The sequence below is a fragment of the Strigops habroptila genome, chromosome 3 (assembly GCF_004027225.2).
Source record: "Strigops habroptila isolate Jane chromosome 3, bStrHab1.2.pri, whole genome shotgun sequence".
Taxonomy (NCBI): Eukaryota; Metazoa; Chordata; class Aves; order Psittaciformes; family Psittacidae; genus Strigops; species Strigops habroptila.
In genome coordinates this window covers 66,648,566-66,669,883 of record NC_044279.2, presented here as the reverse complement: position 1 = coordinate 66,669,883, position 21,318 = coordinate 66,648,566, and the positions used below count along the sequence as shown (strand labels likewise).

Genomic DNA, 21,318 nt, shown 5'->3' with positions numbered 1-21,318 from the left:
TTAACACACTCCCAATGAGCACGCTTCCTGCTTTTACCAAACTCAAGGCTGCAAGGACCAGCTTCCTTCAACTTTATTGGATTTTTTCAGACAGGCAAAGAGTTACCATGAGCCAGGTAGAGACAGAAACCATCAAGTGCAGAGGCACCAGGAATTAGGCCCCCAAGAAGGACACACACACACACACATGCTTCATCTTCTAGCAACACCCAAGCAACCAGGAACTTGAGCAAGCAGCAAGGAGATGAATGAGGCCAGGGCTGTTTGCCTGCAAGAGATGTTTTTGCAGTCATCACCAGTCACATTAGGAAAGACAGAGGGCCCTTTAAATCAGGAGCAATGCTAGTTCTGATCCTCCGAGCCCAGGCTGCCCCACTGCCCGCCAGCTAAGGCAGGATTTATTGAGCCAGTGTGAGCTGCAGCAGCATTTGAGATGGAATGTAGTATTTCGGGTGCAAAGTAGAAGGCAGCAGAAGAAAAACCCTCACTGGTAACTGTAACTTCAGCAGCAGTTGGCTCCTGCCATACCAGTGCCCACCTCCAGGAGGTACTTCCACAGCTGGTGTCTCTCAAAGGTGCTCAGTTCAAGAGTCCTGAGGGTCACACCGATGTTCATCTGACCCCATCTATGACTCCCAGTCATCCTCGTCCTCCTCACCTGCGGGCTGCTGTGGCGGTGGGAGGGGGGGTATTGAGTCCGACATTCGAGCAAAGGCCCCAGCAGGACTTCCAGGAGCATCGGCATTTCCAGAGGCTCCCGGCCCTTTCCCTGAAATACCTGTGGGGGAAGGAAAAGTCAGCCGTGAGTGACAGCTGTGGCCTAGAGACACAGAGGCTTAACAGGGGAGAGGAAAAACCACACCTCGCGTGGCTGTGCCCAGCACCCAGGCAAGCAGAACAGCCAACGTGCTTAAACATTGTCCCAGCCCTGTGCCAAGGGCTCATTTAACTAAAGCTCCTACAGAGACAGGCTGGGAGAGCTGGGCTTGTTCAGCCTGAAGAAGAAAAGGCTCAGGGGAGACCTTAGAGCAGCTTCCAGTGCCTAAAGGGGGACAAGGGGGAATGGCTTTAAACTGACAGAAGGTAGGTTTACTTTGGATATTAGGAAGAAGTTCTTCCCTGCGAGGGTGCTGAGGTGCTGGCAAAGGTTGCCCAGAGGAGCTGTGGCTGCCCCATCCCTGGCAGTGTTCAAGGCCAGGTTGGACGGGGCTTGGAGCAACCTGGTCTAGTGTGAGGTGTCCCTGCCCATGGCAGGGGTTTGGAACTAGATGGTCTCTTCCAACCCAAACCATTCTGTGCTTCCTGAGCAAGTCAAGTCTACACCCTCCTCCGCCTTGTGTCAAGCACTGAGAGGTGACGCTGGTCCTAAATACCCCATGTACCTGCCAAGGCCTCCCCCAGGTCTCTATTCCTGTATCTAGGGCTGCGTCTGACACAAGTGAGGTGCCAAAAGTGCTCTCCCTCTTTCCCGGGGGAAGGAGCAGCCACCCTGCAGGATGGTACCTTTGCGCCGCAGCACCAGCTTGTTGAAGAGGTCTGACATCAAATCTCCACCTTGTCCCGTAGCTCTCACTGAAACAGCAAAACAAGCCAGACAAGAAACAGCGTCAGTCTGAACCACCATTATGGCCAAAGCATTCTGCAACACTGCCTTCAGATTAAAGAAAGAAAACCATAGACTGACTGCTAACTTGTCTCACAACCACTAATCTTTCCCATTATAGTCCAGTTTTAGGTCAGGAAAACCCCAGACACCGAAGGGTAGCAGCACCTTCTGGGGAAATCCAAGCGTGCAATTCTCGAGGCACAAGAGGGGCTGTGCATTTGCAGTCTCATTCTGCCAAACCAGCTCCATCAGTGCCCTCCCAGGCTGCCTAAACTGAGGTGCTCAAATTGTCCCAGCCCTGCCCCTCCTGGCCCTAAGGTTTCCTTTCTGTGTCTGCCCCATGCAGCACACGGGAAACTCCAATGCCTGCCCTGAGACAGAGCAGGTCTTCATCAAGAGCACGAACGCCCCTCTGGCAGATGGCGTTCAGCAAGTTCACAGAGCACTGGCTGAATGCGAAGCACTGAGGCCTTCGCCAGCCTGTGAGGAGAGAGAATGCCTTTCTGCTCTGTGTGCTCACTGCACTCCTGGCTTACCCCTCTGCCTCCAGCCCCGCACCTCCTCAGCCTGGGGCTGACAGCAAGGAAGATCCGTTCTGCCAAAGAGCCTCTGTACCTTGTTCTTGTTCCTTCTGCTTCTTCTTCTCCAGCTTCCTCTCCTTGACACTGCGGAGGTTGGCCTTCCCGATGCCACCGGCCTGGCGGATGGACTCCAGGAGGCTGGCACGCCCAGTAGAGGGGTTCACCACCTCCTTTGGGGCTCCCTGGACTGAAGCTGCAGGGACAAGAAGGACAGGCAGCAGCTGGGCGTCAGTGCACCAGCTACAGGCACAGCCAAATCCCCATGGAAAGGGCTGATCTGATACCCTGCCAGCTTCTGCTCAGGGCTGTAATCCAGGCCCAGACACCTCTCAGTGGCAGGAGCCCTGCCAAGGGAGAACTGAAGGCTTGCAGCTCCCAGGCAGGTGGGAGCACCTTGCACTTCCACTGCAGCCTCCCTCCTTTGCCAGAAGGCTAGGAAGCCACAGGGAACCAACAAGGCCATGGGCTGAAGTCAAGGAGTCAGAGCTAGACTCTGCTGGTGCAATGTGGAGATGCCCAGCCCTTACCTGCACGCACGGCGCTGCTGCTCTCCTCGCTCGCTGTCCGGGCTGGCTCAGAGGGGGCTGTGGGCTGGGGCAGGGGTGGCGGAGGCGGCACAGTACTTGGCATAACAGGAGGTGGTGGTGGAGGTGGTGGTGGTGGAGGTGGCGGCATTAGCTCAGCATCTTGAAGGTCTGAAAGATGAAACAAGTTGTATCTGAAGAGTCCCAGAGGACAGCACACTGAGAGCTTCAGCTCAGAGCCTCGCATGCCTCAGCAGCAACACAACAGAGGCCTCAGCACGCACTGTAAAGCAGAGCGCTCCTGCCCTGTGCAGCATCTCTTGACAGCAGGCAGGGCTTGTGATTCCCCTACTCTGCCCTCCCCAGCTGCATCCCACTCACACAGGAGCATCCCACCACGAGGCCAGTCCGCCAGGCACACAGCGCTCCCTCCTCCCTAGCCATGCAGAGGGTGAGGGAGGGAAGGGGCCAGGAGACTGGCCAGCAGTCTTGAGCAGGTTGACTCAGGCCCAAGCACAAGCCAGAGGTTATCTCAAATATCCATCCTGAAATCCCCACCAAGGGTCTTTTTGCCTTGTCTTCATCTTTTAGCAATCCCTGCCTTCCTTGTCCACAGGGTCCTGGGATTGGGAATTGGAAATACCTGGTTGCAAACGTTCCACTGACTCGGTGTTGAAAGTGGGGAGCTCTGGAATAGCACTGCTGGGGGCAGACGGTGCGATGCCAGGGCCCAGATCGGCACTGTACATGAGATCTGCAGCAATGCCAGGCAGGTCTGGCAGGTAGGATGGCACATCAATCTCAGGGACCTGCCCCAGGTCTGGCACGTAGAAGTAATTTTCAGCTACCTAAAAGAAACCCAAACCAAAAACATAAGTTGGAGACTGTGCACTTGCTCTTCCTTGCAGCAAACAGGGGCACTGCAGGGAACAACTTGGGCAGAAGTCCTCTGAAGGGGAAGTAGCTGCATCCCCACAGCTGCATCTCACTTGTCGGTCCAGCTGTCCCCTCTTGGTGATGGAGAGAGGGGCATCAAAGAGCTTCTCTTCTGTCTCTGTTTCCAGAGCCACATGGGTCTTGGTCACTGCTCCAGCCAGAGGATCCAGGAAAACATACTTCTTGTACCTATGGGTAGAGGACAAGTATTTCAGTGATGTTGCCTCAGGAGCCAAGACCAGAAGAAACAGTGAACCCTTGGTGGTGGAGATCTCCTGACTCACCCATGAAGGTGGAACATGTTGGGCCTTCCAGTTTCCTCTTTTAGAATTATAGGACAGTTTGGCTTGGAAGGGACCTTAAAGCTCATCCAGTTCCAACCCCCTGCCATGGGCAGGAACACCTTCCCCTAGACCAGGTTGCTCCAAGCCCCGTCCAACCCAGCCTTGAACACTGCCAGGGATGGGGCAGCCACAGCTTCTCTGGGCAACCTGTGCCAGCGCCTCAGCACCCTCACAGTGAAGAACTTCTTCCCCATTTTTAACCCCATTTTCCTTTCTTTCCTCTCCAATCAGCTACCCAACCTGCTGGTGCAGCCTCCACATTCATCCTAAAATAAAGCCCCACTGCACTGCCACCGTTACCAAGCTTTCTCCTTCCCACCACCTGGCCTGAAACGGTCCTACAGCCTGTAGCAGGACACCAGTCTCTCCTGATGACTTGTCACTCAAGGTCCAGGAGGAAAAACAAAAAGGGGAAATAATCCAAGGCTCAGGAGAAGAGAGAGAAGGTCCAGCAGCTGAAAGCACAAGGAAGGGCTTAAAGAAGCTCTTCAATATGAGGAGAAGGAGGCAAAGCCTGATGGGAGAGGGAATTGCAGTGAGAGAGGCAGGGGAGATATCAAAAGAGCAAGAGCAGTGAAGCATTGCTGTGAGGAATCATCAGAAGAAGGAGCAGTACCTAGGCTGGCACATGGGGCAGAGAAGGGCAGGAGTGACAGCAGCTCTCAAGGCTGGGGAGAAATTACAGGGGAATGACAGGAAAAACTGAAGTCAGTGAAGGGACATGCAAAACTGGGTTGAAAGCAGGTGAATGGAGGAACAGGTACAGACAAAACAATTCCTTCCACTGAAGGGAAAGAGTGGGTAAGAAAGGGTTGCTAGCTGGAAGCCAGCAGAGAGGTATCAAACCCTGTTCTAGCAGGAGCCTGATACATAAGACCCCCAGGGAAGCAAGCAGTGACTGCTACCCCCGGGGAAGGGAAAGCTCTTCTGCGGACAAGCAGGGGTATGTGAGCAGCACAGCACTGCTCCAGCTCTCACAGGTTCTCGGTGGTGTTGAACAGCAGCAGGGAGCTGAGGGAGCTGATGTTCCTGGGGAGGCTGCCAAGGCCTTCTTCTGCATCGTCCTCCTGGTGAATTTTGGTGCTCACACACACAGGGAAGTACTTGAGCTTCTCCTGCAAGAAGACAGATAACGGGTGGTAAACACAATACAGCCACAGCTACTGAGAGAGCTCTCCCCAGCCACCGCAACCCACACTGCTGGATCCACTGCTTGGTCTGGCAACCCTACTGCTCCCTCTCCACCTCCCCTGGCGCAAAGAAGCACGCAGCCAACATTGCAACCCCACACTTGTGACAAATCTCAGTGGTTCAGACTCATGGCACGTACTTTTGGTGCCATGGATGGGTCATGTTGGAGCCACCAAAATAAAACGACCATCCAGACTCTATAGCCAGAGGCAGGGATCAAGCACCGGAGTCTAAAAGGCATTTGTTACAGTCAACTATAAGACATTTCCATGCAGGCAGAGTCCTCCAAACATCTCTATTACCTCCCCTCTGTTGCCTTCAGTTGATATTTTAAGAGCTGTGATCCCACTGGTGTGGTATGCAGGAAGGCAAAGGAAAAGAGGTTAGGAAAAAGCAGAGTGCCTGCACTAGGTAAGAGAGCAGGCAGAAGGGAGTGCGCAGGGTGGAACGTGTGCCAGATGGTTCTGCAAAGCCTGAGGGATTTGCAGGAGTTTTAAACTCTAATGAACTGAAATCTCCTCTCTCTCGGTTCTAAAACTTCATGCATAATATATAGAGCTCCCTTTAGAAAAGGACTTATTACATCTGAACTGCTTGACTTTTATAGAGCACAGGAATTGCCATCCCGGATCAGAGCAGCGTTTCAGATGGCGTGACAGTGCCCGCTGCCACATGCTCTGGGGAGATGCAGCTCAGTGCCCACAGCACACTGCTGTAGAGGGAGGAAAGGCATCAGTTCCTGAACCCAGAGACAGCCCGGGATGGACAAACCTCCACCCCAGACCTCTGCCCACACCTTTCCTCAGCCCCTTCACAATTCCTGTTTTTATCTTACAAACTAGGACAAGCAGCAGCCTGGCAGCTACGAGGTGGTAGGTGTTCAAACCAGACAAAACCAGAGCACTACCCAGGACAGTTTGTTAGCAACTGGCCACACTTTTCTGGTTTTCTTCCATCACCAGAAAACGACCACTTCAGGTACTGTCCACAGCATCCTACTGCCTCTCTACTTCCAGCAGCCCTGCTCTATCCTGTCCTCCGAGTCCTTCTCCCCTCCTTGCACTTGTTTGGGGGAAAAGGAGGTCACTGTGGGTTCAGTTCTAAGACCGCATCTCAGCAACATGAGCAGTTCCTGCTGATTGAAATTTCAGTCTTGAATTTGGTAGCCAGAAATCCTGGGAAATGGCTTAGTCACAGCTCAGTTAATCGACTAAGAGTTTGTATGATGCTCTGGGTCTATAAAACGCTATAGGGAAAAACCTGTGAAGTTTTGATTTAATCCATCCCCCCGTCCCCAAAGAACACATTCCAACTTGTGAAAAATACACTGAAACAAACATCCTGAATTTTTACAGATGCAAGTAGGCAAAAATAAACAAACTCTTATTTAGAAGCTGTAGAAGCAGAAGTTCAAAAATAAAGGTTCTTTTGATCATTAATATTCATTTCCCAATGTTTAATTTTTTAAGCATGAGGGAGTGCTGACGCTTTTGCTAGAACTGTTCACACACACTTCGCCCTCAAGTCATATATATATTTTTTTAATTCTCTCTTTGTACATTTCAATTAGCACTGGAAGCATGTGCGTCACTTTAAGGGCATAGTGAGAAACCAACCATTACCTAAATTTACTTATAAGTCTCATCTAAGGCAGTTATAAAAGCACTAAGCATGAGTATTACTCGGAAATGTGAGGTTCTTCATAATCCTTTTATTTAAATGCCACCAAAGTGCTAGTCTTAGCCAAGTACCTAGATCTGGTTTGAAATTTAGAACAGCTACACCCTGCCACATCCTACAACTGTGAACTCCACAAGTTAACACGCCGTTTAAAACATCAGTTTTCTTATAGGGACATTAAGGCCTTAAGCCAAAGGTTTGGCAGCCTTGACATACTGAAGGCATGGGAGGCACTGGAACGCTCGGTTTGGCACCTGGCAGGATCACACTCCTAAGGACGCTGCAATTCCAGGCACTTTTCTTCCTAAATACATAAAGTATATATTAAAGTATATATATATATACCTATGAAGTATATATAAAGTCACCCTGGTGCTTAAGTTTAATTCAGCGTGCGCTATTACAAAAGGAATTGGTCTGATAGACCAGAAACCCCATTCCCTCCACGCCAAGGGAGTGCTGAGGCTTGCTCGAAAAGCACTTGAAGATGGGTGAATGGCAAACCCCTGGTCTAGCCTCCCCATGCCCATGTGGACTCAGATAGAGGCAGAATTCACAGGCACACCAAGGTACTGACAGTTTTGAAGCCCAGCAAGACTGCTCCAGCAGTGGACTGCAACTTTTGCTTGGACCTCTTCCCAAGCTCAGGCACAGCATGTCTGAGATTGATATGCCATCCTACCAGCCTGTTTTCCAGCCTCCTGAGGGGCACCTGCAGGACCCAAACACAGCTCCCACCACAAAGGCAGCGCCCAGTGCCCGAGTAGCCCCACAGGGCTGCAGCCAACTCACTGCTGAACCCTGCCTGGCTGCTACCACAGCAATGTGCAAAGCAAGTGACTTTCCAGGCTTACCACAAGCACCTTGTTTCTGGCACTCTTACCCATCAGTGCTTACCTTACTGACCTAAACAGTGAGTTTTCTCTTGCTTGGGATGCGGAGGGGGAAAGGAGAATTTCCCAGGAGGGAAGCGTTTTTAAATAAACTGCAGAACCATGCACATTTCCAACTCAGCTGGTTTCCCCCCAGAGCACAAACCCTAAATGAGCACAGGCTGCCACCACTTACCCTCAAACTGACAAAAGCAGAGCTTGCTTTCCTGGTGAAGCGTGTGCAAGCAAAGTTAGCAAAGGCCACTGCAACTGCTCCCAGCAAAGAGGCCCTCATTAGAAGTGAAAACAGGCAGCGAGCCTCTGCTGAAAGCCCTGAATAATTGAGGAGGGCACAAATGCAAACATTAGACTCCCCTCTGTCACATTTCATTACTGCAAGGTATGTCAGGCTCTGTGCTCAGCTATGGCCAAGAAGGGCCTGTCCCCCTGGAATGTGGTCAGAGCTTGGCCACTCCAAGACCCGCTCAGCACACCAGATGCTCCTGGCACAGGAGCAGCCCATCATTCATCAGCTGACAGCCAAGAGCATTCCTCCACCCCACAGAAGACCCACACAAGAGCTGCAGGAGCTAGGGTGTATGAGCTTGACAAAAGTAACAAGACTACTGCATGAGGTAGAGTCAGCAAAGCCAGAGAAAGATCAACAGCCCCAAAGGAGGAGGAAGAACTGCATCACAGGAGGGGAGGAACAAATACAAACATCCCCAGGTGAGCCCGTGCCTCTGCTGAAGCAGCCCTGGTCACGAAGGGCAGAACGTGGTAATGTACAGAGACTGCCTGGGACAGGGAAGAGGTGGCATGAGGGGCTGTGGGGAGGGACGTGCCGAGCCTACTGGAGCCCGCAGGCCAGTCGAATGGGCACACCATTTGCTCTTTGCAGGACGTTGCTTTTCACCAGCTGATGCTCTTCTCAATCCCCTCCCTGTGTGAGGGGCTGCACAGTGTCACCAGCCCTTCAGGGTGGGAGAGCATCACCCTTGTCCACCCACTGCCTACCTCTGCTCCCCTCATCATTCTCTGATGGGATGGGGCCACCAGCTGCACAGCACAACCATAACCAGCTGTCCAGCAGCAGGTCCCGCACAGAACTCTGCCCTTCGTGCTTGAAGGAAGCATGAACCTTGCTCAAGTTTGCCAGCTGTCCATTTGGCCAGCAACCCTGCTTCATGGCCTCACTGAAATATTCATAACCACTTCACCATGTGAGGTCCCAGCTCCATTAACACTCAGCAAAGTTTAGCATGATAAATTATTCAGTGGCAGCTTTATTTTTGGGCCAAGGCACGCAAGGATGAGGAAGGAAGTCTCTTTAGGGATGGAGAGCAGGAAAGTTGTCAGGTTGATCCCTAACCTGCAAGAAGAGCACATCTGCTACTCCTGGCACAGTGCATACACAGCAACTTTTAAACTTTACGAACAGCAACTCTTCCTCCTCTCCTTCCAACCCAGGGATGTGACCCAAATTGCTGGAGAATCCTTTGGTAGCATTTCCTGCCAAACCCACCACTTCTGAGACCTCCCTAAGCAGCTCCTCTGCCACTCAACCCACAGGCTAAAAGGGAACTCAATGCTTCAGGACCTCCTTCAACACCACCAGCCGCAGACATCAGTGCTATGGGCACACCTGGAAGGCCCAACTGTGCTGGGTACTGAGAGATTCAGCCCCTCTGAAAGGCTTGCAACCTACAATAACTGAACAGAAGGCAAAGGAGAAGCAAAGCACAAACAAAAGAAGTAAAGCAGCAAAATGATCTTCCTCCCCAAGATGTAAAACTTAGCTGGGAACCAGGGAGGGACAATATCCAAGTATGATGCCATCCTAGGACAGAAAATGCTCTGACTCCTCTTTCTCCTGACACGCTCCCAAGCATTTTTACCTTTCCCTTCACACCACCACTTGCATTGGAGCCTTCAGAAACTATTTTTCAAACAATTATGACCCTGATCCCAGTTACCTTGCTATGGATAGCCGAAGCCCTAAGCCCAGCCAGCAGCACCCCCCAGCAGCGCTGCAGGACACAGCGGCATTTCAGGACACAGAACTGCCCGGGGGAGTTGGCAGTTGACATCCACCCAGAGCACTGAACACCCAGCCAAAGTATGGTACTGACACGGCCCTCTCAAACTGGCAGCTCTCCAAGCTTCCCAACCTGATCTCATACATACCTACCAACAGACCAAACTGAAAAGATGTTCTGGTCCCAGCCTATATCCTAAAGTCCTGGTCTACTTCATAAACGAGACTAACTGCATCCCAGCTTCTCTTTGCTTGTTCTTCTCGAGGTCTATTCTCCTCCTCCTTACCTGCAGAGCTTTCTCATCCAGCATTCGGTGTTTGCTCTGAATCTTGTGTCTTGGCCATTTCTGTTTAGCTGGGTCTTCTGCACCAGCAAAAATTGAACTGTATTCCTGCAGCCGTTCAGGAGCTGGATACTTGGCACTGGAAAATACCTGTGGAGAAACAAGGAGGGACTGAAACACCTCAACAACCAGACAGTCCTATAATACAGCAACACATAATCAGAAGGTTGGAGCACCTCTCCTATGCAAACAGGCTGAGAGAGTTGGGCTTGTTCAGCCTAGAGAAGAGAAGCTCTGGGGAGACCTTAGAGCAGCTTCCAGTGCCTAAAGGGGACCTACAAGAAATGCAGACAGGGGCTTTTTACAAGGGCATGTAGTGACAGGAAAGGGGGAATGGCTTTAAACTAATAGAAGGGAGATTTAGATTAAACATTAAGGAAGCAATATTCACTGTGAGGGTGGTGAGACACTGGCACAGGTTGCCCAGAGAAGCTGTGGCTGCCCCATCCCTGGCAGGTTGGACGGGGTTGGAGCAACCTGGTCTAGTGGAAGGTGTCCCTGCCCATGGCAGGGGGGTTGGAACTAGATGGTCTTTAAGGTCCCTTCCAACCCAAACCATTCTAGGATTCTATGAGTCAGGGAAGCACAGAATCTATGCTGCCAGAGGGGATGGACAGCCTTGGACCCAAACACGCATGGGCTGTGTCAATTCCGAAACTGGAAGTGCCAGAGCTTCTCTCTCTAAATACTAGGAAATCAAAAAGGCTTCCACTAGCAGGAAGGGAGTTGGAAATACTGTATAAAATGTAAGAAAAATAGGGACAGAAGGATTTTCATCAGTTTTACATGGCTCAATAGGATTAAGATGCACTAAGAGGAGGCTTTTTAACAGCAGCTTTCATTCAAACAGACAAAGTGTCTATAAGCCTGAAGTGTGAGGATGTTTGGCTTAGTTCAGCACATGCCTTTTTCTCAGGAAGCAGCAGGGGCAGCAACCTATATAGGCCTCCTAAGGCCTGGAGCTTTGAGGCTGACGGGTCTAAAAATCATCAATTGGCCGAGTCAGGAAAGGGATTCTCATCACAACCCTGCTCAGCAGCGAGGCATGGAGAGGTGAGCAGGCAGCAGCTGCGGCAGCTGAGCCTGCTCTTCTCCAGAACTTACATCAGGTGTAAAGAGGAAAGGTGGAAGGAAGAAGGGAGACCATGCAGCCCCCACTGAACTCACTACCTTAATAGCCTTCTTGCTGCCCTTTATCTTCTCAATCTTCGCTTGGGCGAGTGTGACCCTCTCCCCGATTGCCTGAAGCTGTGCCCGGCTGGCCTCCACTCGCTGGGAGATCCTAGGAGGAAAGCACCTTTCTTAACATGAAGAAGCCAGAGCTGGAGATTCTTTGGCAACAGCCAGGCCCTCAGGAAAGGATGTGAATCTCGGTGGACTGGGCTGTTTCATAGAGCAAAATAGCGCTGGTTGAGCTATGCTTTTCTTGGTCCCACTAAGAGCTTTATGTACTCCGACAGCAAGGCAGGTCTAGTCCATGACTCACAGCACGACGGTCCTGCAGCTGCTTAAGGCACAGCACAGAAAGATGGAAAACTGCAGCTTTTTTGCCACGCCAGAGTGCCACAAGCCCTCTGCAGGTACTGATGACAAGAAAGCCACAGCCAGTTATCAAATGCCAACATATTTTTAATTAAAATGACTTTTAATAAAATGAAAGACAACACATGCTAATGAGCGGAGTTCAGGACTCACAAGGCTCTTCAGGTTGTCTACTATACCAGCAGTTTGTTGAACAACTTCTTCCACATTGCTTCACAGCTTCGTGATCTGGTTTCCACACTGGTTAAACAACATCAGGTCCTCATTTGGAGTAATAAAGCATGCTAACTTGCATAATTTCTGCAAAACTAGATATGCTGGTTTCAGCTAGGGTAATTTTCTTCATAGTAGTTCACATGGGGCTATGTTGGATTTGTGCTGCAAACAGTGTTGGTAACACAGGGACGCTTCAGTTACTGCTGAGCAGCGCTTACACAGAGTGAAGGCCTTTTCTGCCTCTCACCCCACCCCACCAGTGAGCAGAATGGGGTGCACAAGGAGTTGGGAGGGGGCACAGCTGGGACAGTTGACCCCAACTGACCACAGGGACATCCCAGACCATATGGTGTCATGCTCAGCATGTAAACTAGGGGGAAAGTTGGCCAGGGGCTGCTGCTTGGGGACTGGCTGGGCATTGGTCAGTTGGTGGTGAGCAATTGTTTTTCACTTGCATCAGTTGTCTTTGTGGATTTTGTTTATCTTTTTGAAAATGTCACTGTTCATTTCAAATAATAATTATTATTACTATTGTTATTATATTTTATTTCAATTAGTAAACTGTTCTTATCTAAACCCACAAGTTCTCCCACTGCCGTAGTTTAATCCCAGCCAGCAACTAAGCATCCCGCATCTGCTCACTCACTTTCCCCCTCAAAGGGGGCTGTCCTGGCTGTGCTCCCTCCCAACTTCTTGTGCATCTCCTTGTGCAGGCAGAACATGGGAAAATGGGAAGTCCTTGACTTAGAGCAAGCAATGTAGCAACAACCAAACCACCAGTGTGTTACCAACATTGTTCTCAGACTAAATCCAAAACACAGCACTGCACCAGCTACTAGGAAAAAAATTAACTCTATCCCAGCTGAAACCAGGATATTAACTTTTACCCTTCCAATTCTCTTCCCCCTATCCTGCTGGGGAGGAGAGAGCAGGGAGCTGTGTGGTGCATCATTGCCAGCTGGGGGTAAGCCATGACATGATCAGCACCAAAGTGCTTTGGGACTGAGGTGAAAAGTGCTCTGTAGCACCAGGGTATAGTGGTCACTGGTTAAGTATATCTGAGTTCAGCACGTGGACACGTTGCTTTCCCACAGAGCTTACAGCAGATGCTTTGCAGCCAGGGGCACAACTGAAACTGTCGGCATGTTGTGCACAGTCGCTACTGCTCTGCAGGAACGGTCACACATGTTCACCCAGAGACTAGGAGGCATCGGCCACAGGTAACTATGGAGCCACCTTCCCAGAAGAGACTTCCCCTCCCCATGCATAACCAGCAGATTCTCCCTAGCCTCAAAAGCTTCAAAACTGAAAGTTGTTCTGAATCTTCACCCCTCTAATGAAGGCAGCAAAGAACATTTTTATGGCTATACAACCCATCAGGAGAAAGAGAACTCCACTTCAGCAATGTTTTGTAGCAATGGTTTTCATTGGATCATTTTATGCCTGTAAAGTTCAAACTATTGTATTTAGATTTTACCAAAGTTCCTCTTTGCTTTTGAGTAGAGAGCTCCCAAGCTTTTCCCCCCCGTCTGTATAATTCCTTTTAGTAACAAATTTGCTATCAATCAGCAATGATCCACAATTCCCATTTTCAAGCTGTACCAAACCCATCTTTTCAAGCCTTTTCACTCTGTGCAGCACATTCCCTATTACAGTACAGAAATAGACTCCACTAAAGCTCCCCTACTGTAGGCAGTGAAAAAACAACACAAGTACAAGCAGCCTGTTCACCTTGTATTGTTCTGAAAGAACCCCACTTCTTTCTCTAAACACTTTTAAGTGTTTCTGTCTGTTTATAGCCATGTTTCCCCTCTTCCCGGAGACATGAAAATCCTTCCTTATGCATATTGCAGGAAAGCACACAGCCTGTTTCTACTTTATTCTTTCTGGAGTGGGAGATGAGTAAAACTGAACCTCGTGAGATTCCCCTCAGAATTATTCTCCATTTCCCCATCCTTTTATTTTAAACACAGCCTAACAGCTTGTATTTTGTACCAACATGAAGTACAAATCTGTTCATGATTTCCTTCCCACACCCGCCCTCTGTCTCAGTGGCGTAAGTCCACATCTCTTACACACTTGATAGGTTCTCAGAGTAGTTTCTCTTGTTCCTTTCAGCATGCGCTTCCTAGCACCTGTGTGCAGCAAATTTTACGTGTCATAGGGCTGTCCTATTGCCTTGTTTTGTTAAACTGTGAGATGCCTCTGAAGGACCTACGTCTTCCTAACTGCCCTCCCCAGTACATTTTCCCACCCCACAGTTCACCTCTTTTCTAGATGTTTCACAGTTGTATTGATTGACGCTATTTCCAGTCCTGCTCCTGGGGACATCTGACTATTTTTACCTCCTTCAAAGCTGAAACAAACCCAGTCATTTATTTCTGCTTTGCTGCTCTCCCTCAAATCAATGATGCAATTTTCTCTCTCACCCGTGAGTAGACCCCTCTGCTAGAAGAGCTCAACAAAGCCTTCCTGAAGCTCCAGGTAAAACCAAGGCATTAACTGCCTTTTAACCAGTACGCTGCTGATTCCCAGACAACTCTCAGGGCTGACAAGCACATGTTTCTCTCCCAGAAGGAAGCGTTAAGCAAATAGTTATGCAAACTCAGGCCTGGAAACCAGTAACCGTTCTCCTATCTTCCACTCTATGCATGTCAAGTGAGGCAGTCAAATGCTTCCCTTGCTCCCTTTCCTGACCCACATTATCCCCAATGCTTCACTACTAAGTATCAATCTTTTTCTCTCCCACGCTCACTCTTTTGCTAGCTGTGAAAAAGCTACGAAGAAGCTCCCAGCACAGGCTGGGGAAGTTGTCCAGTGCCAGTTCAGGTGTTTCAAACCATGATAACTCTTCTCTGAGGCACCCTGTACTTTCTCCTGTGATTTAGTCTAGGATTTGACAGGCCAAATCTCACTGACCTTAAGAGATCTGCCAAAAACCTTTACCTGAGGTGGTACACACCACAGAAGTAACACAAACCAGTCTACAGAATTAATTTATTTGTTGCTAAGCAAGATAACTATGAAAAAAATTATTAAACCCCCTCAATCCAACTAATCCAAATTCCATCACATGTACAGGCTCCTGAAAGTACATAACTTATGCATGTACAGTTCAAGATACAGATGCATGTGTTAGTTAAAAGAGATAATATACTGTATTGATGCTGAAAAAATACATGGGAAGAAAACCCCTTCATGTTCAAGTGTCCTCCAGCAACTTTAGTACTAATTTCTACTGCTGTGGAAACTGAACTTATTCAAAGGAGTCAACTGCTGTTTGTAAAGAAAGGAAACAGGAATGGATGGAGAGGGCTGTTGCCAAGGATTTCAGAGGCAAAGTGTTGGAAGCAAGATGGCAATCAGACCTCAACCTCCATCTAAAGAGCGTGTTACTGAGTGGTGTTTGTTTGAAAGGCAATTGCAATCAGGACAGGAAAGGTAAGTGTTAATAAAGTGGCCCATTAATGCCCCTCAGAACCCTGCGCTCAGACAGCCAAAACCACCATCAGCATCTGAACCTACGTGCCTATCCTGTTAACCAGTGCCGTGTTATTTTGCTCTCTGTACTCCTTTCTGCTTGAGAAACCCCCTTAGTTAGATTCAGTGTGACTTTGGAGTTGCACATAAGCAGGAGGCATACAGTGAGAACTCTTCCCTTTGGGCAGGACACATGGTTTGGGACAAGTCAAAAGGGGGCCTGCGGAAGAAAGGGAGACATCACCTGCTTTCAAATCCAGAGCACTGAGCTAAACCAACCTTCCCCTCCCAGTGCTTCTCCTTGGGGAAGTAATACATGTGGCAGATTAAATCTATCTAGTGGATTATCTCTCAATCCATACAGACTTTTATTTTTGATCTAAGCAGATATTAAAGCGAATCTTTCAGCTGCTTGGATTCAAGCTTTCACTTTCTCTTGTCCCTCTGAATTATTTTTGCAGTCAAGCCCCCTATGCATCACCCCGAGCTTTGATTTTGTTACTCCTTTCTCCTAAAGCCCCCATCCTGCTACCTTCAACTCCTCTCCATTTTACGGGCAACTCTTTCCAACACCCACAGAATACTTACTCCTACCTCACTGCCCCTATATCCTCTAAATGCAGACGTGCCATCTGCAGCCCTGAAGCAGATCGCTTCCCATTATATCCTTACAACTCCTCTGATAAATCTCACATTCAGGTGGCTACTGAAAGATCTCCTCTGCTGTGTCTGTGGTTGCTCATGGGGGAAAACTTACTGTTCTCTGACAGGAAAAATATTTGAGGCATTAGGAATCTGACATAAGGACACTGGACAGTTGTCAGCACTGGCAATAATACTGTATTTCTATGAGGGTCTCCTAGCACTCCACAATGCCAAAAAAGCATTTTAAAGGCAAAAAATCAAAGATTATTTTTACCATCTGTATTTGCTAGGGATCAGACAGCATCAGAGTAATGTTTAAAATCAGAGCAGGTTTAAAGACAGGCTGACAGATTCCCAGAAAGGTGCCTGAGCAAGAATTCAGAATTCAGCTGGAAGGAAGCATCACAGCAGCAGGAGACCCTTCGCAGTCTATGCTGAGCATACACATCACCCACAAGTGACAGGGACGACAAAACTTGGGAAGTGGGAGAGAGAAGAGGTGAGCTCCACACCAAGGTGAGTAAGAAAGACAAGGCAGCAGAGACTGGGAACAAACTTCTCCAGAATACTCAAGAACTTCAATTTCATGTCTGAAGTACAAAAGTAAGTGACCAACCAAGGAGAAAGAACATTATGGAGCAGAATGAGAAATGAAGTTGCACAGGAGGATAAGGCAGCCGAAGTATTAAATGACTTTTTCCTTAAATGAGGACTGTACACATTACAGCAAACCAGGCTCCCGGTCTCCTCCCCAGCCCAAGCTCCAGCCCTGCGAGATAGCAGGGGGCTGGCTTGGCATTGCTGTTCTGAACTTCAGGGTACATATGATAAATTTGCTCTGTAAAACCTTGGCTTTTTGCCTAAAAGTCAAGCTGCCTCTTTCTTTTTTTTTTTCTTTCCCCCACGAAGTGTACTTTTATTAAATTCCTCCCTTACTGCAGAAAGCATGAATTAGAAGGGACAGAATTTATGGTTCTTGCATTTTATTACATCCCCAGACTCCCCAAGTAGCTACTGCTGGAGCAGGGTAACAAGGGATGATAACAGTGCTGGCTGCCATTTCTACTTTCACAGCACCAGTACCCAATGCAGCATGATATCACTGCCCCTAGGACAAGTTTCAGTAGGTTTCCAAAAGCGAGAGAACCACCGATGAGGTGAGAAGAGACTACCTCCCAGGGGAGGGGAGACATCATCCTATGATGAAAGCAGCAGCAGCAGATAATGCTGAGGGAGCTAAACATCCACCTTTCTTCTCAGGCTATCGAGCCCCTTCACAGAATGACAGAACCATTAGGGTTGGAAGGGACCTGTGGAGTTCACCTAGTCCAACCTCACCCGCTTCTTTCCTGGGACCCAGAAGCAATCACTGCTGTCTTCCACTTGCATGCTGCAGAGAAGAAGAAAATCTCTAACTTTTCGAAGTATTAATTTGTCCAAAGATCTTCTTGAAAAGAGGCCATGGGCTTTTATGGCTCCTCAGGCTGCTGAAGTGGTGGGGAAACATCAATGCACTGCCCCCCATACCTGTAACTCAGAGTTTAGATACACAATCCACTAGACTGAAGCAGCCCTAGAGAGCTAGGCTATAATATTGAAGGGTTTTCTGGCTGGCCAACAAAGCATAATGTTTTATGAGGCACTGGAGCCTCCTTTACGAACAGCCTTACCACATACGAATGTTCCTGTGCACTGTGGTGGGCCAGCTCAGAGTTCATGCAGCAATGACCGGCACAGTCAGAAAGGGATTGTGAGAAGCCCAAGCCCCACGCTCCCCCCTCCCACACGGTACCTCTGCCCCAGCCGCTGGCAGCATCGCAGGATCAAGATGGAGAGAGCAAAGGAAAGGCTGCCGAGACATTGATGGTTTACAGCGATGCAGGGAAGCATTCAAAGCCAGTTCACAAAGCCAATTCACCTCAAAAGTTTGAAAGGCAAAAGGCAAAACCATATGTTTTTATAAAAAGCCGAATACATTTAACCACTCACAGAAAGATCAACTTGTTTGCTTTCTGCTCTTCTCTCTCTGTATTTAAGCAGGTTTTTAAAGTCTTACTTCACGTCTGAGTAAGTGTAATCAGAAACTGTCATCATACACCATCTCTGGCAGAAAGAAATCCCAAGTGAGACAGTGTAATCAACATTCCTTCCTCCATTAAGGGTTTGGGTATTATACTAATTAATGTTTATCACACTCTGATTGCTCCTCGAGCCTGATTTGCAGGTGTTTCAGCATTCACATATTGCCCCGCTCCTGTGATGCCGAACAGCTTTGCAGATTGGAGGGTGATGAAGGGTGCCAGGTACCCTCAGCAGGATCTGGCATACATCACTCTCCACAGGTCATCATGTTCGCACAGAAAAATAATTTCATTTTGATTTTTAATGTCTCATTTCACAATGTGCTCCCGCGACTGTGAATTGAGTTTATGCAAAACTGGAAACTTGGAATTTTGACGTATCATCACAGCACTCTCCTTCTTCCCCTGCAGCTTGTTCTCCTCCCCAGAAAAGCAGCTTTTCTTTACTTCTTTTAATAAAAGGTCATAAGTTCTTCTTTAACCTTCCTTCTAACATTTTTACTTGCCTCCAACCACAATGATCTGAAAGTGGACACGCTTTCCATTTTGTAAGAGACGTATAGTAGGAAGTCTGTCTATACTAAGTAGAATGTCTGTGTTTGCAAATAAATTACACAATTAGATCTCCTATTTAAACTATACAGGCTACTTTTGGTCAAACTACTTCTCCATGAATAGTGTTAAGATATATAAACTCAATGGGTTCTACCATCACGGTGACAACCTTTGGGAACGATGCTCTAAAAGAAGTAATGGGAAAAAACTGGTTCTTCTACCAGTACTGCTGGAGTTTCATAGGTGACCTTTTTAAGTTCCACCACTGGTAGTATGGGAGCAGATACTGAACACCACCGTGGAACTGCTTCCCAGAGCAGCAGCCACAGGCCTAGTCTTCAGATATTAGGCAGCAGATGCTGTAAGTATAGAAGCATAGAACAGTTTGGGTTGGAAGGGACCTTTAAAGATCATCTAGTTCAAACCCCCTGCAATAAGCAAAGACATTTTGAACTAGATCAGGTTGCTCAGAGCTCTGTCCGACCTGACCTTGAATGCTCTAGGGACGGGGCATCTACCACCTCTCTGGGCAACCTGTTCCAGTGTTTATCACCCTATATTTTTTTTCTCTATTTCTAGTCTAAACCTACCCTCTTTTAGTTTATAACCACTACCTCTTGTTCTATTGCAACAGGATGTAAAAAGTTTGCCCCAATCTTTCTTACCTTTCTAGTACTGGAAGGCTGCAAGGTCTTGCCAGAGCCCCCTCTTCCCCAGGGTAAACAACTCCAACTCTCTCAGCCTGTCCTCATAGGAGAGGTATTGTAGTAACTGGTACTACTACTAGTAACTTTACTACTTACAATAAAATAGTATTAACTGTTTTGTTATCTTCACTCATCCTTGCAAAATTCTCACAAGTATTTACTCACTGAAGCTCAGTCTTTCAACTGTGTACACAAACATTAGGTTTTAATTTCTCCCATCAAAGCTCCTTTCTTTGAATAGCCAAAGATCTTCCTCCCTGTGCCCTTTGAACAGAAAATGTGTATCACCACGCACAGTCACAGAAAACATAAGCAGTGAAGAAATGCCCAGGGGACTCAGTGGTGAACTATATCTGGAGGTAGGGAGAGCAAACACCTTTAAGAAGGTCTCAGATTCCTCTAGATCACTGAGCGTAGGAGAAACTCCTTCCCAGCACACTTGGGTACACTTCTGTTATACGACCCACTCTTCATCAACATTACACTCTACATTTCTTATCAGCAGTAGTCAGGGGAGACAGATCAGCCTGGATTTAAATGTATGATTTGTGCCTTCTCTCAGGTGGGGTTGCAAGAGAAATGAGTAAGCCACCAGCAAAAACTGACGTTTCTTCCAAACTTCACCTGAAGGCAGCAACAGTAGGAGACTAGTACTGACAAGAGCAGCCTCCCCAGCCCTTTTAGCCTGTTCCTCACTTGAGCCAAAGATGCCTTGCTACATTGCTAAGATAATGTGGGAAAGAAGAATGACATTTGCAGCGCCTTCCTCCCCGCTGGCAAGGCAGCCTATGCCGACTCACCTCTGCAGAACAAGAGGACAGCCTGGTTTACAGCAGAAAACCAGGAAGTTCCTCTTTATTCCTAGCTTTCTCCCACACCTTCCAAGTGGTTTTAAATCCATTTTTGTGACCAAAGTAAGTAGCATGCAGTTGTGCATGTGTGATTTAGTGAACATCCCTAAAGGTTCTACTACATGTAAGGCTGAACACATCAGGTAAGCTGAGGTCCTGCTCATTCACTGGGATGAAGGCTTTTTATACCAATGTGGCACACAGCACAAATGCTACTCCTAGTCTTTTTATCTCCACTACCAAAACAAGCCATTGTCACCAAGAATAGAATGCTGATCAAAACACGACCGCTTCCAGAGCGGAAAATGATTCCTTGTGATAGAAGTTCAAACTCTAATCATTCTCTGAGAAAAGCATTGCTTTTCTTTGCATTTAATCAAATATCATTATAACTTCATAGCTTTTCACCCAAAGATCTCAAAGCAATTTCCAAGTGTTAATTAAGTCTTGGTTGCTTGTGAAACCAAGAGTAGAATTGTTTGTCTGCTGTGACAAAGGAAATCTGGGGAAATTCACAGTACCGTCTCAGGAGACCTTATTTTCAGTCCACCATTCACTAATCTGAACATTTTTTGCTTTAATTCACAGGATTTAACACATACATTTCAGTAGTTATTTAATTTTCAGTTTTACTGAATTTAAGACCACCTGTGCAAGTACTTGTACACTTTTCAGTGCCCTCCCACTGTCATCCATCCCACTGTGCTCTCCGGAATAAACTACAGCTAGCAAGCACTGATGCAAAACACTGACCATTCCCCCCAACACCACTTCTTTCTCAGGATCCAAAATATACCCTCTCTTCACATTTAAGACACAAGTTTGAAGGTAAAGGTTTTTGCATTGACCTTATATTTTCCCCACTGCCCAGTAGCTGATGGCAATCACATGGAATTAGACTTGTGCTCCACAGGTTGAACCCTGTCCTCTTTTCAATAACACATACTTGAGAGCTATCTTTTACAAGCTAGTACTCACACAGCAGTTTCTAACTAAAAATCAGTCTCTATAAAAACTACTGTCCTGCACAATAGCACTTGCATATTCAGGAGAAGGAAAGCCTAACCAAGAAAAAGAACTTACTACCATAAAGCAGTCTGTTTCATCAACTGTGAAACCCTCAAA

General features: G+C 47.9%; 1 protein-coding gene across 5 annotated transcripts in view; it reads right to left on the bottom strand.

Moving 5' to 3' along the window:
- Positions 1 to 55: 55 nt before the first annotated feature.
- The window catches only part of WASHC1 (WASH complex subunit 1), a 45,447-nt gene continuing 24,184 nt past the window's right edge, over positions 56 to 21,318 (bottom strand). For all 5 annotated transcript variants that reach the window (XM_030478745.1, XM_030478746.1, XM_030478747.1 and 2 more), the window contains 9 exons: positions 11,287 to 11,398; positions 10,060 to 10,206; positions 4,970 to 5,106; positions 3,701 to 3,836; positions 3,355 to 3,559; positions 2,715 to 2,882; positions 2,222 to 2,380; positions 1,504 to 1,572; positions 56 to 778 (listed from right to left, as the gene is read on the bottom strand). In XM_030478745.1, coding sequence (XP_030334605.1) covers positions 627 to 778; positions 1,504 to 1,572; positions 2,222 to 2,380; positions 2,715 to 2,882; positions 3,355 to 3,559; positions 3,701 to 3,836; positions 4,970 to 5,106; positions 10,060 to 10,206; positions 11,287 to 11,398 — 1,285 coding nt within the window. In that variant the 3' untranslated portion in view covers positions 56 to 626. The remainder of the gene's footprint in view (positions 779 to 1,503; positions 1,573 to 2,221; positions 2,381 to 2,714; positions 2,883 to 3,354; positions 3,560 to 3,700; positions 3,837 to 4,969; positions 5,107 to 10,059; positions 10,207 to 11,286; positions 11,399 to 21,318) is intronic.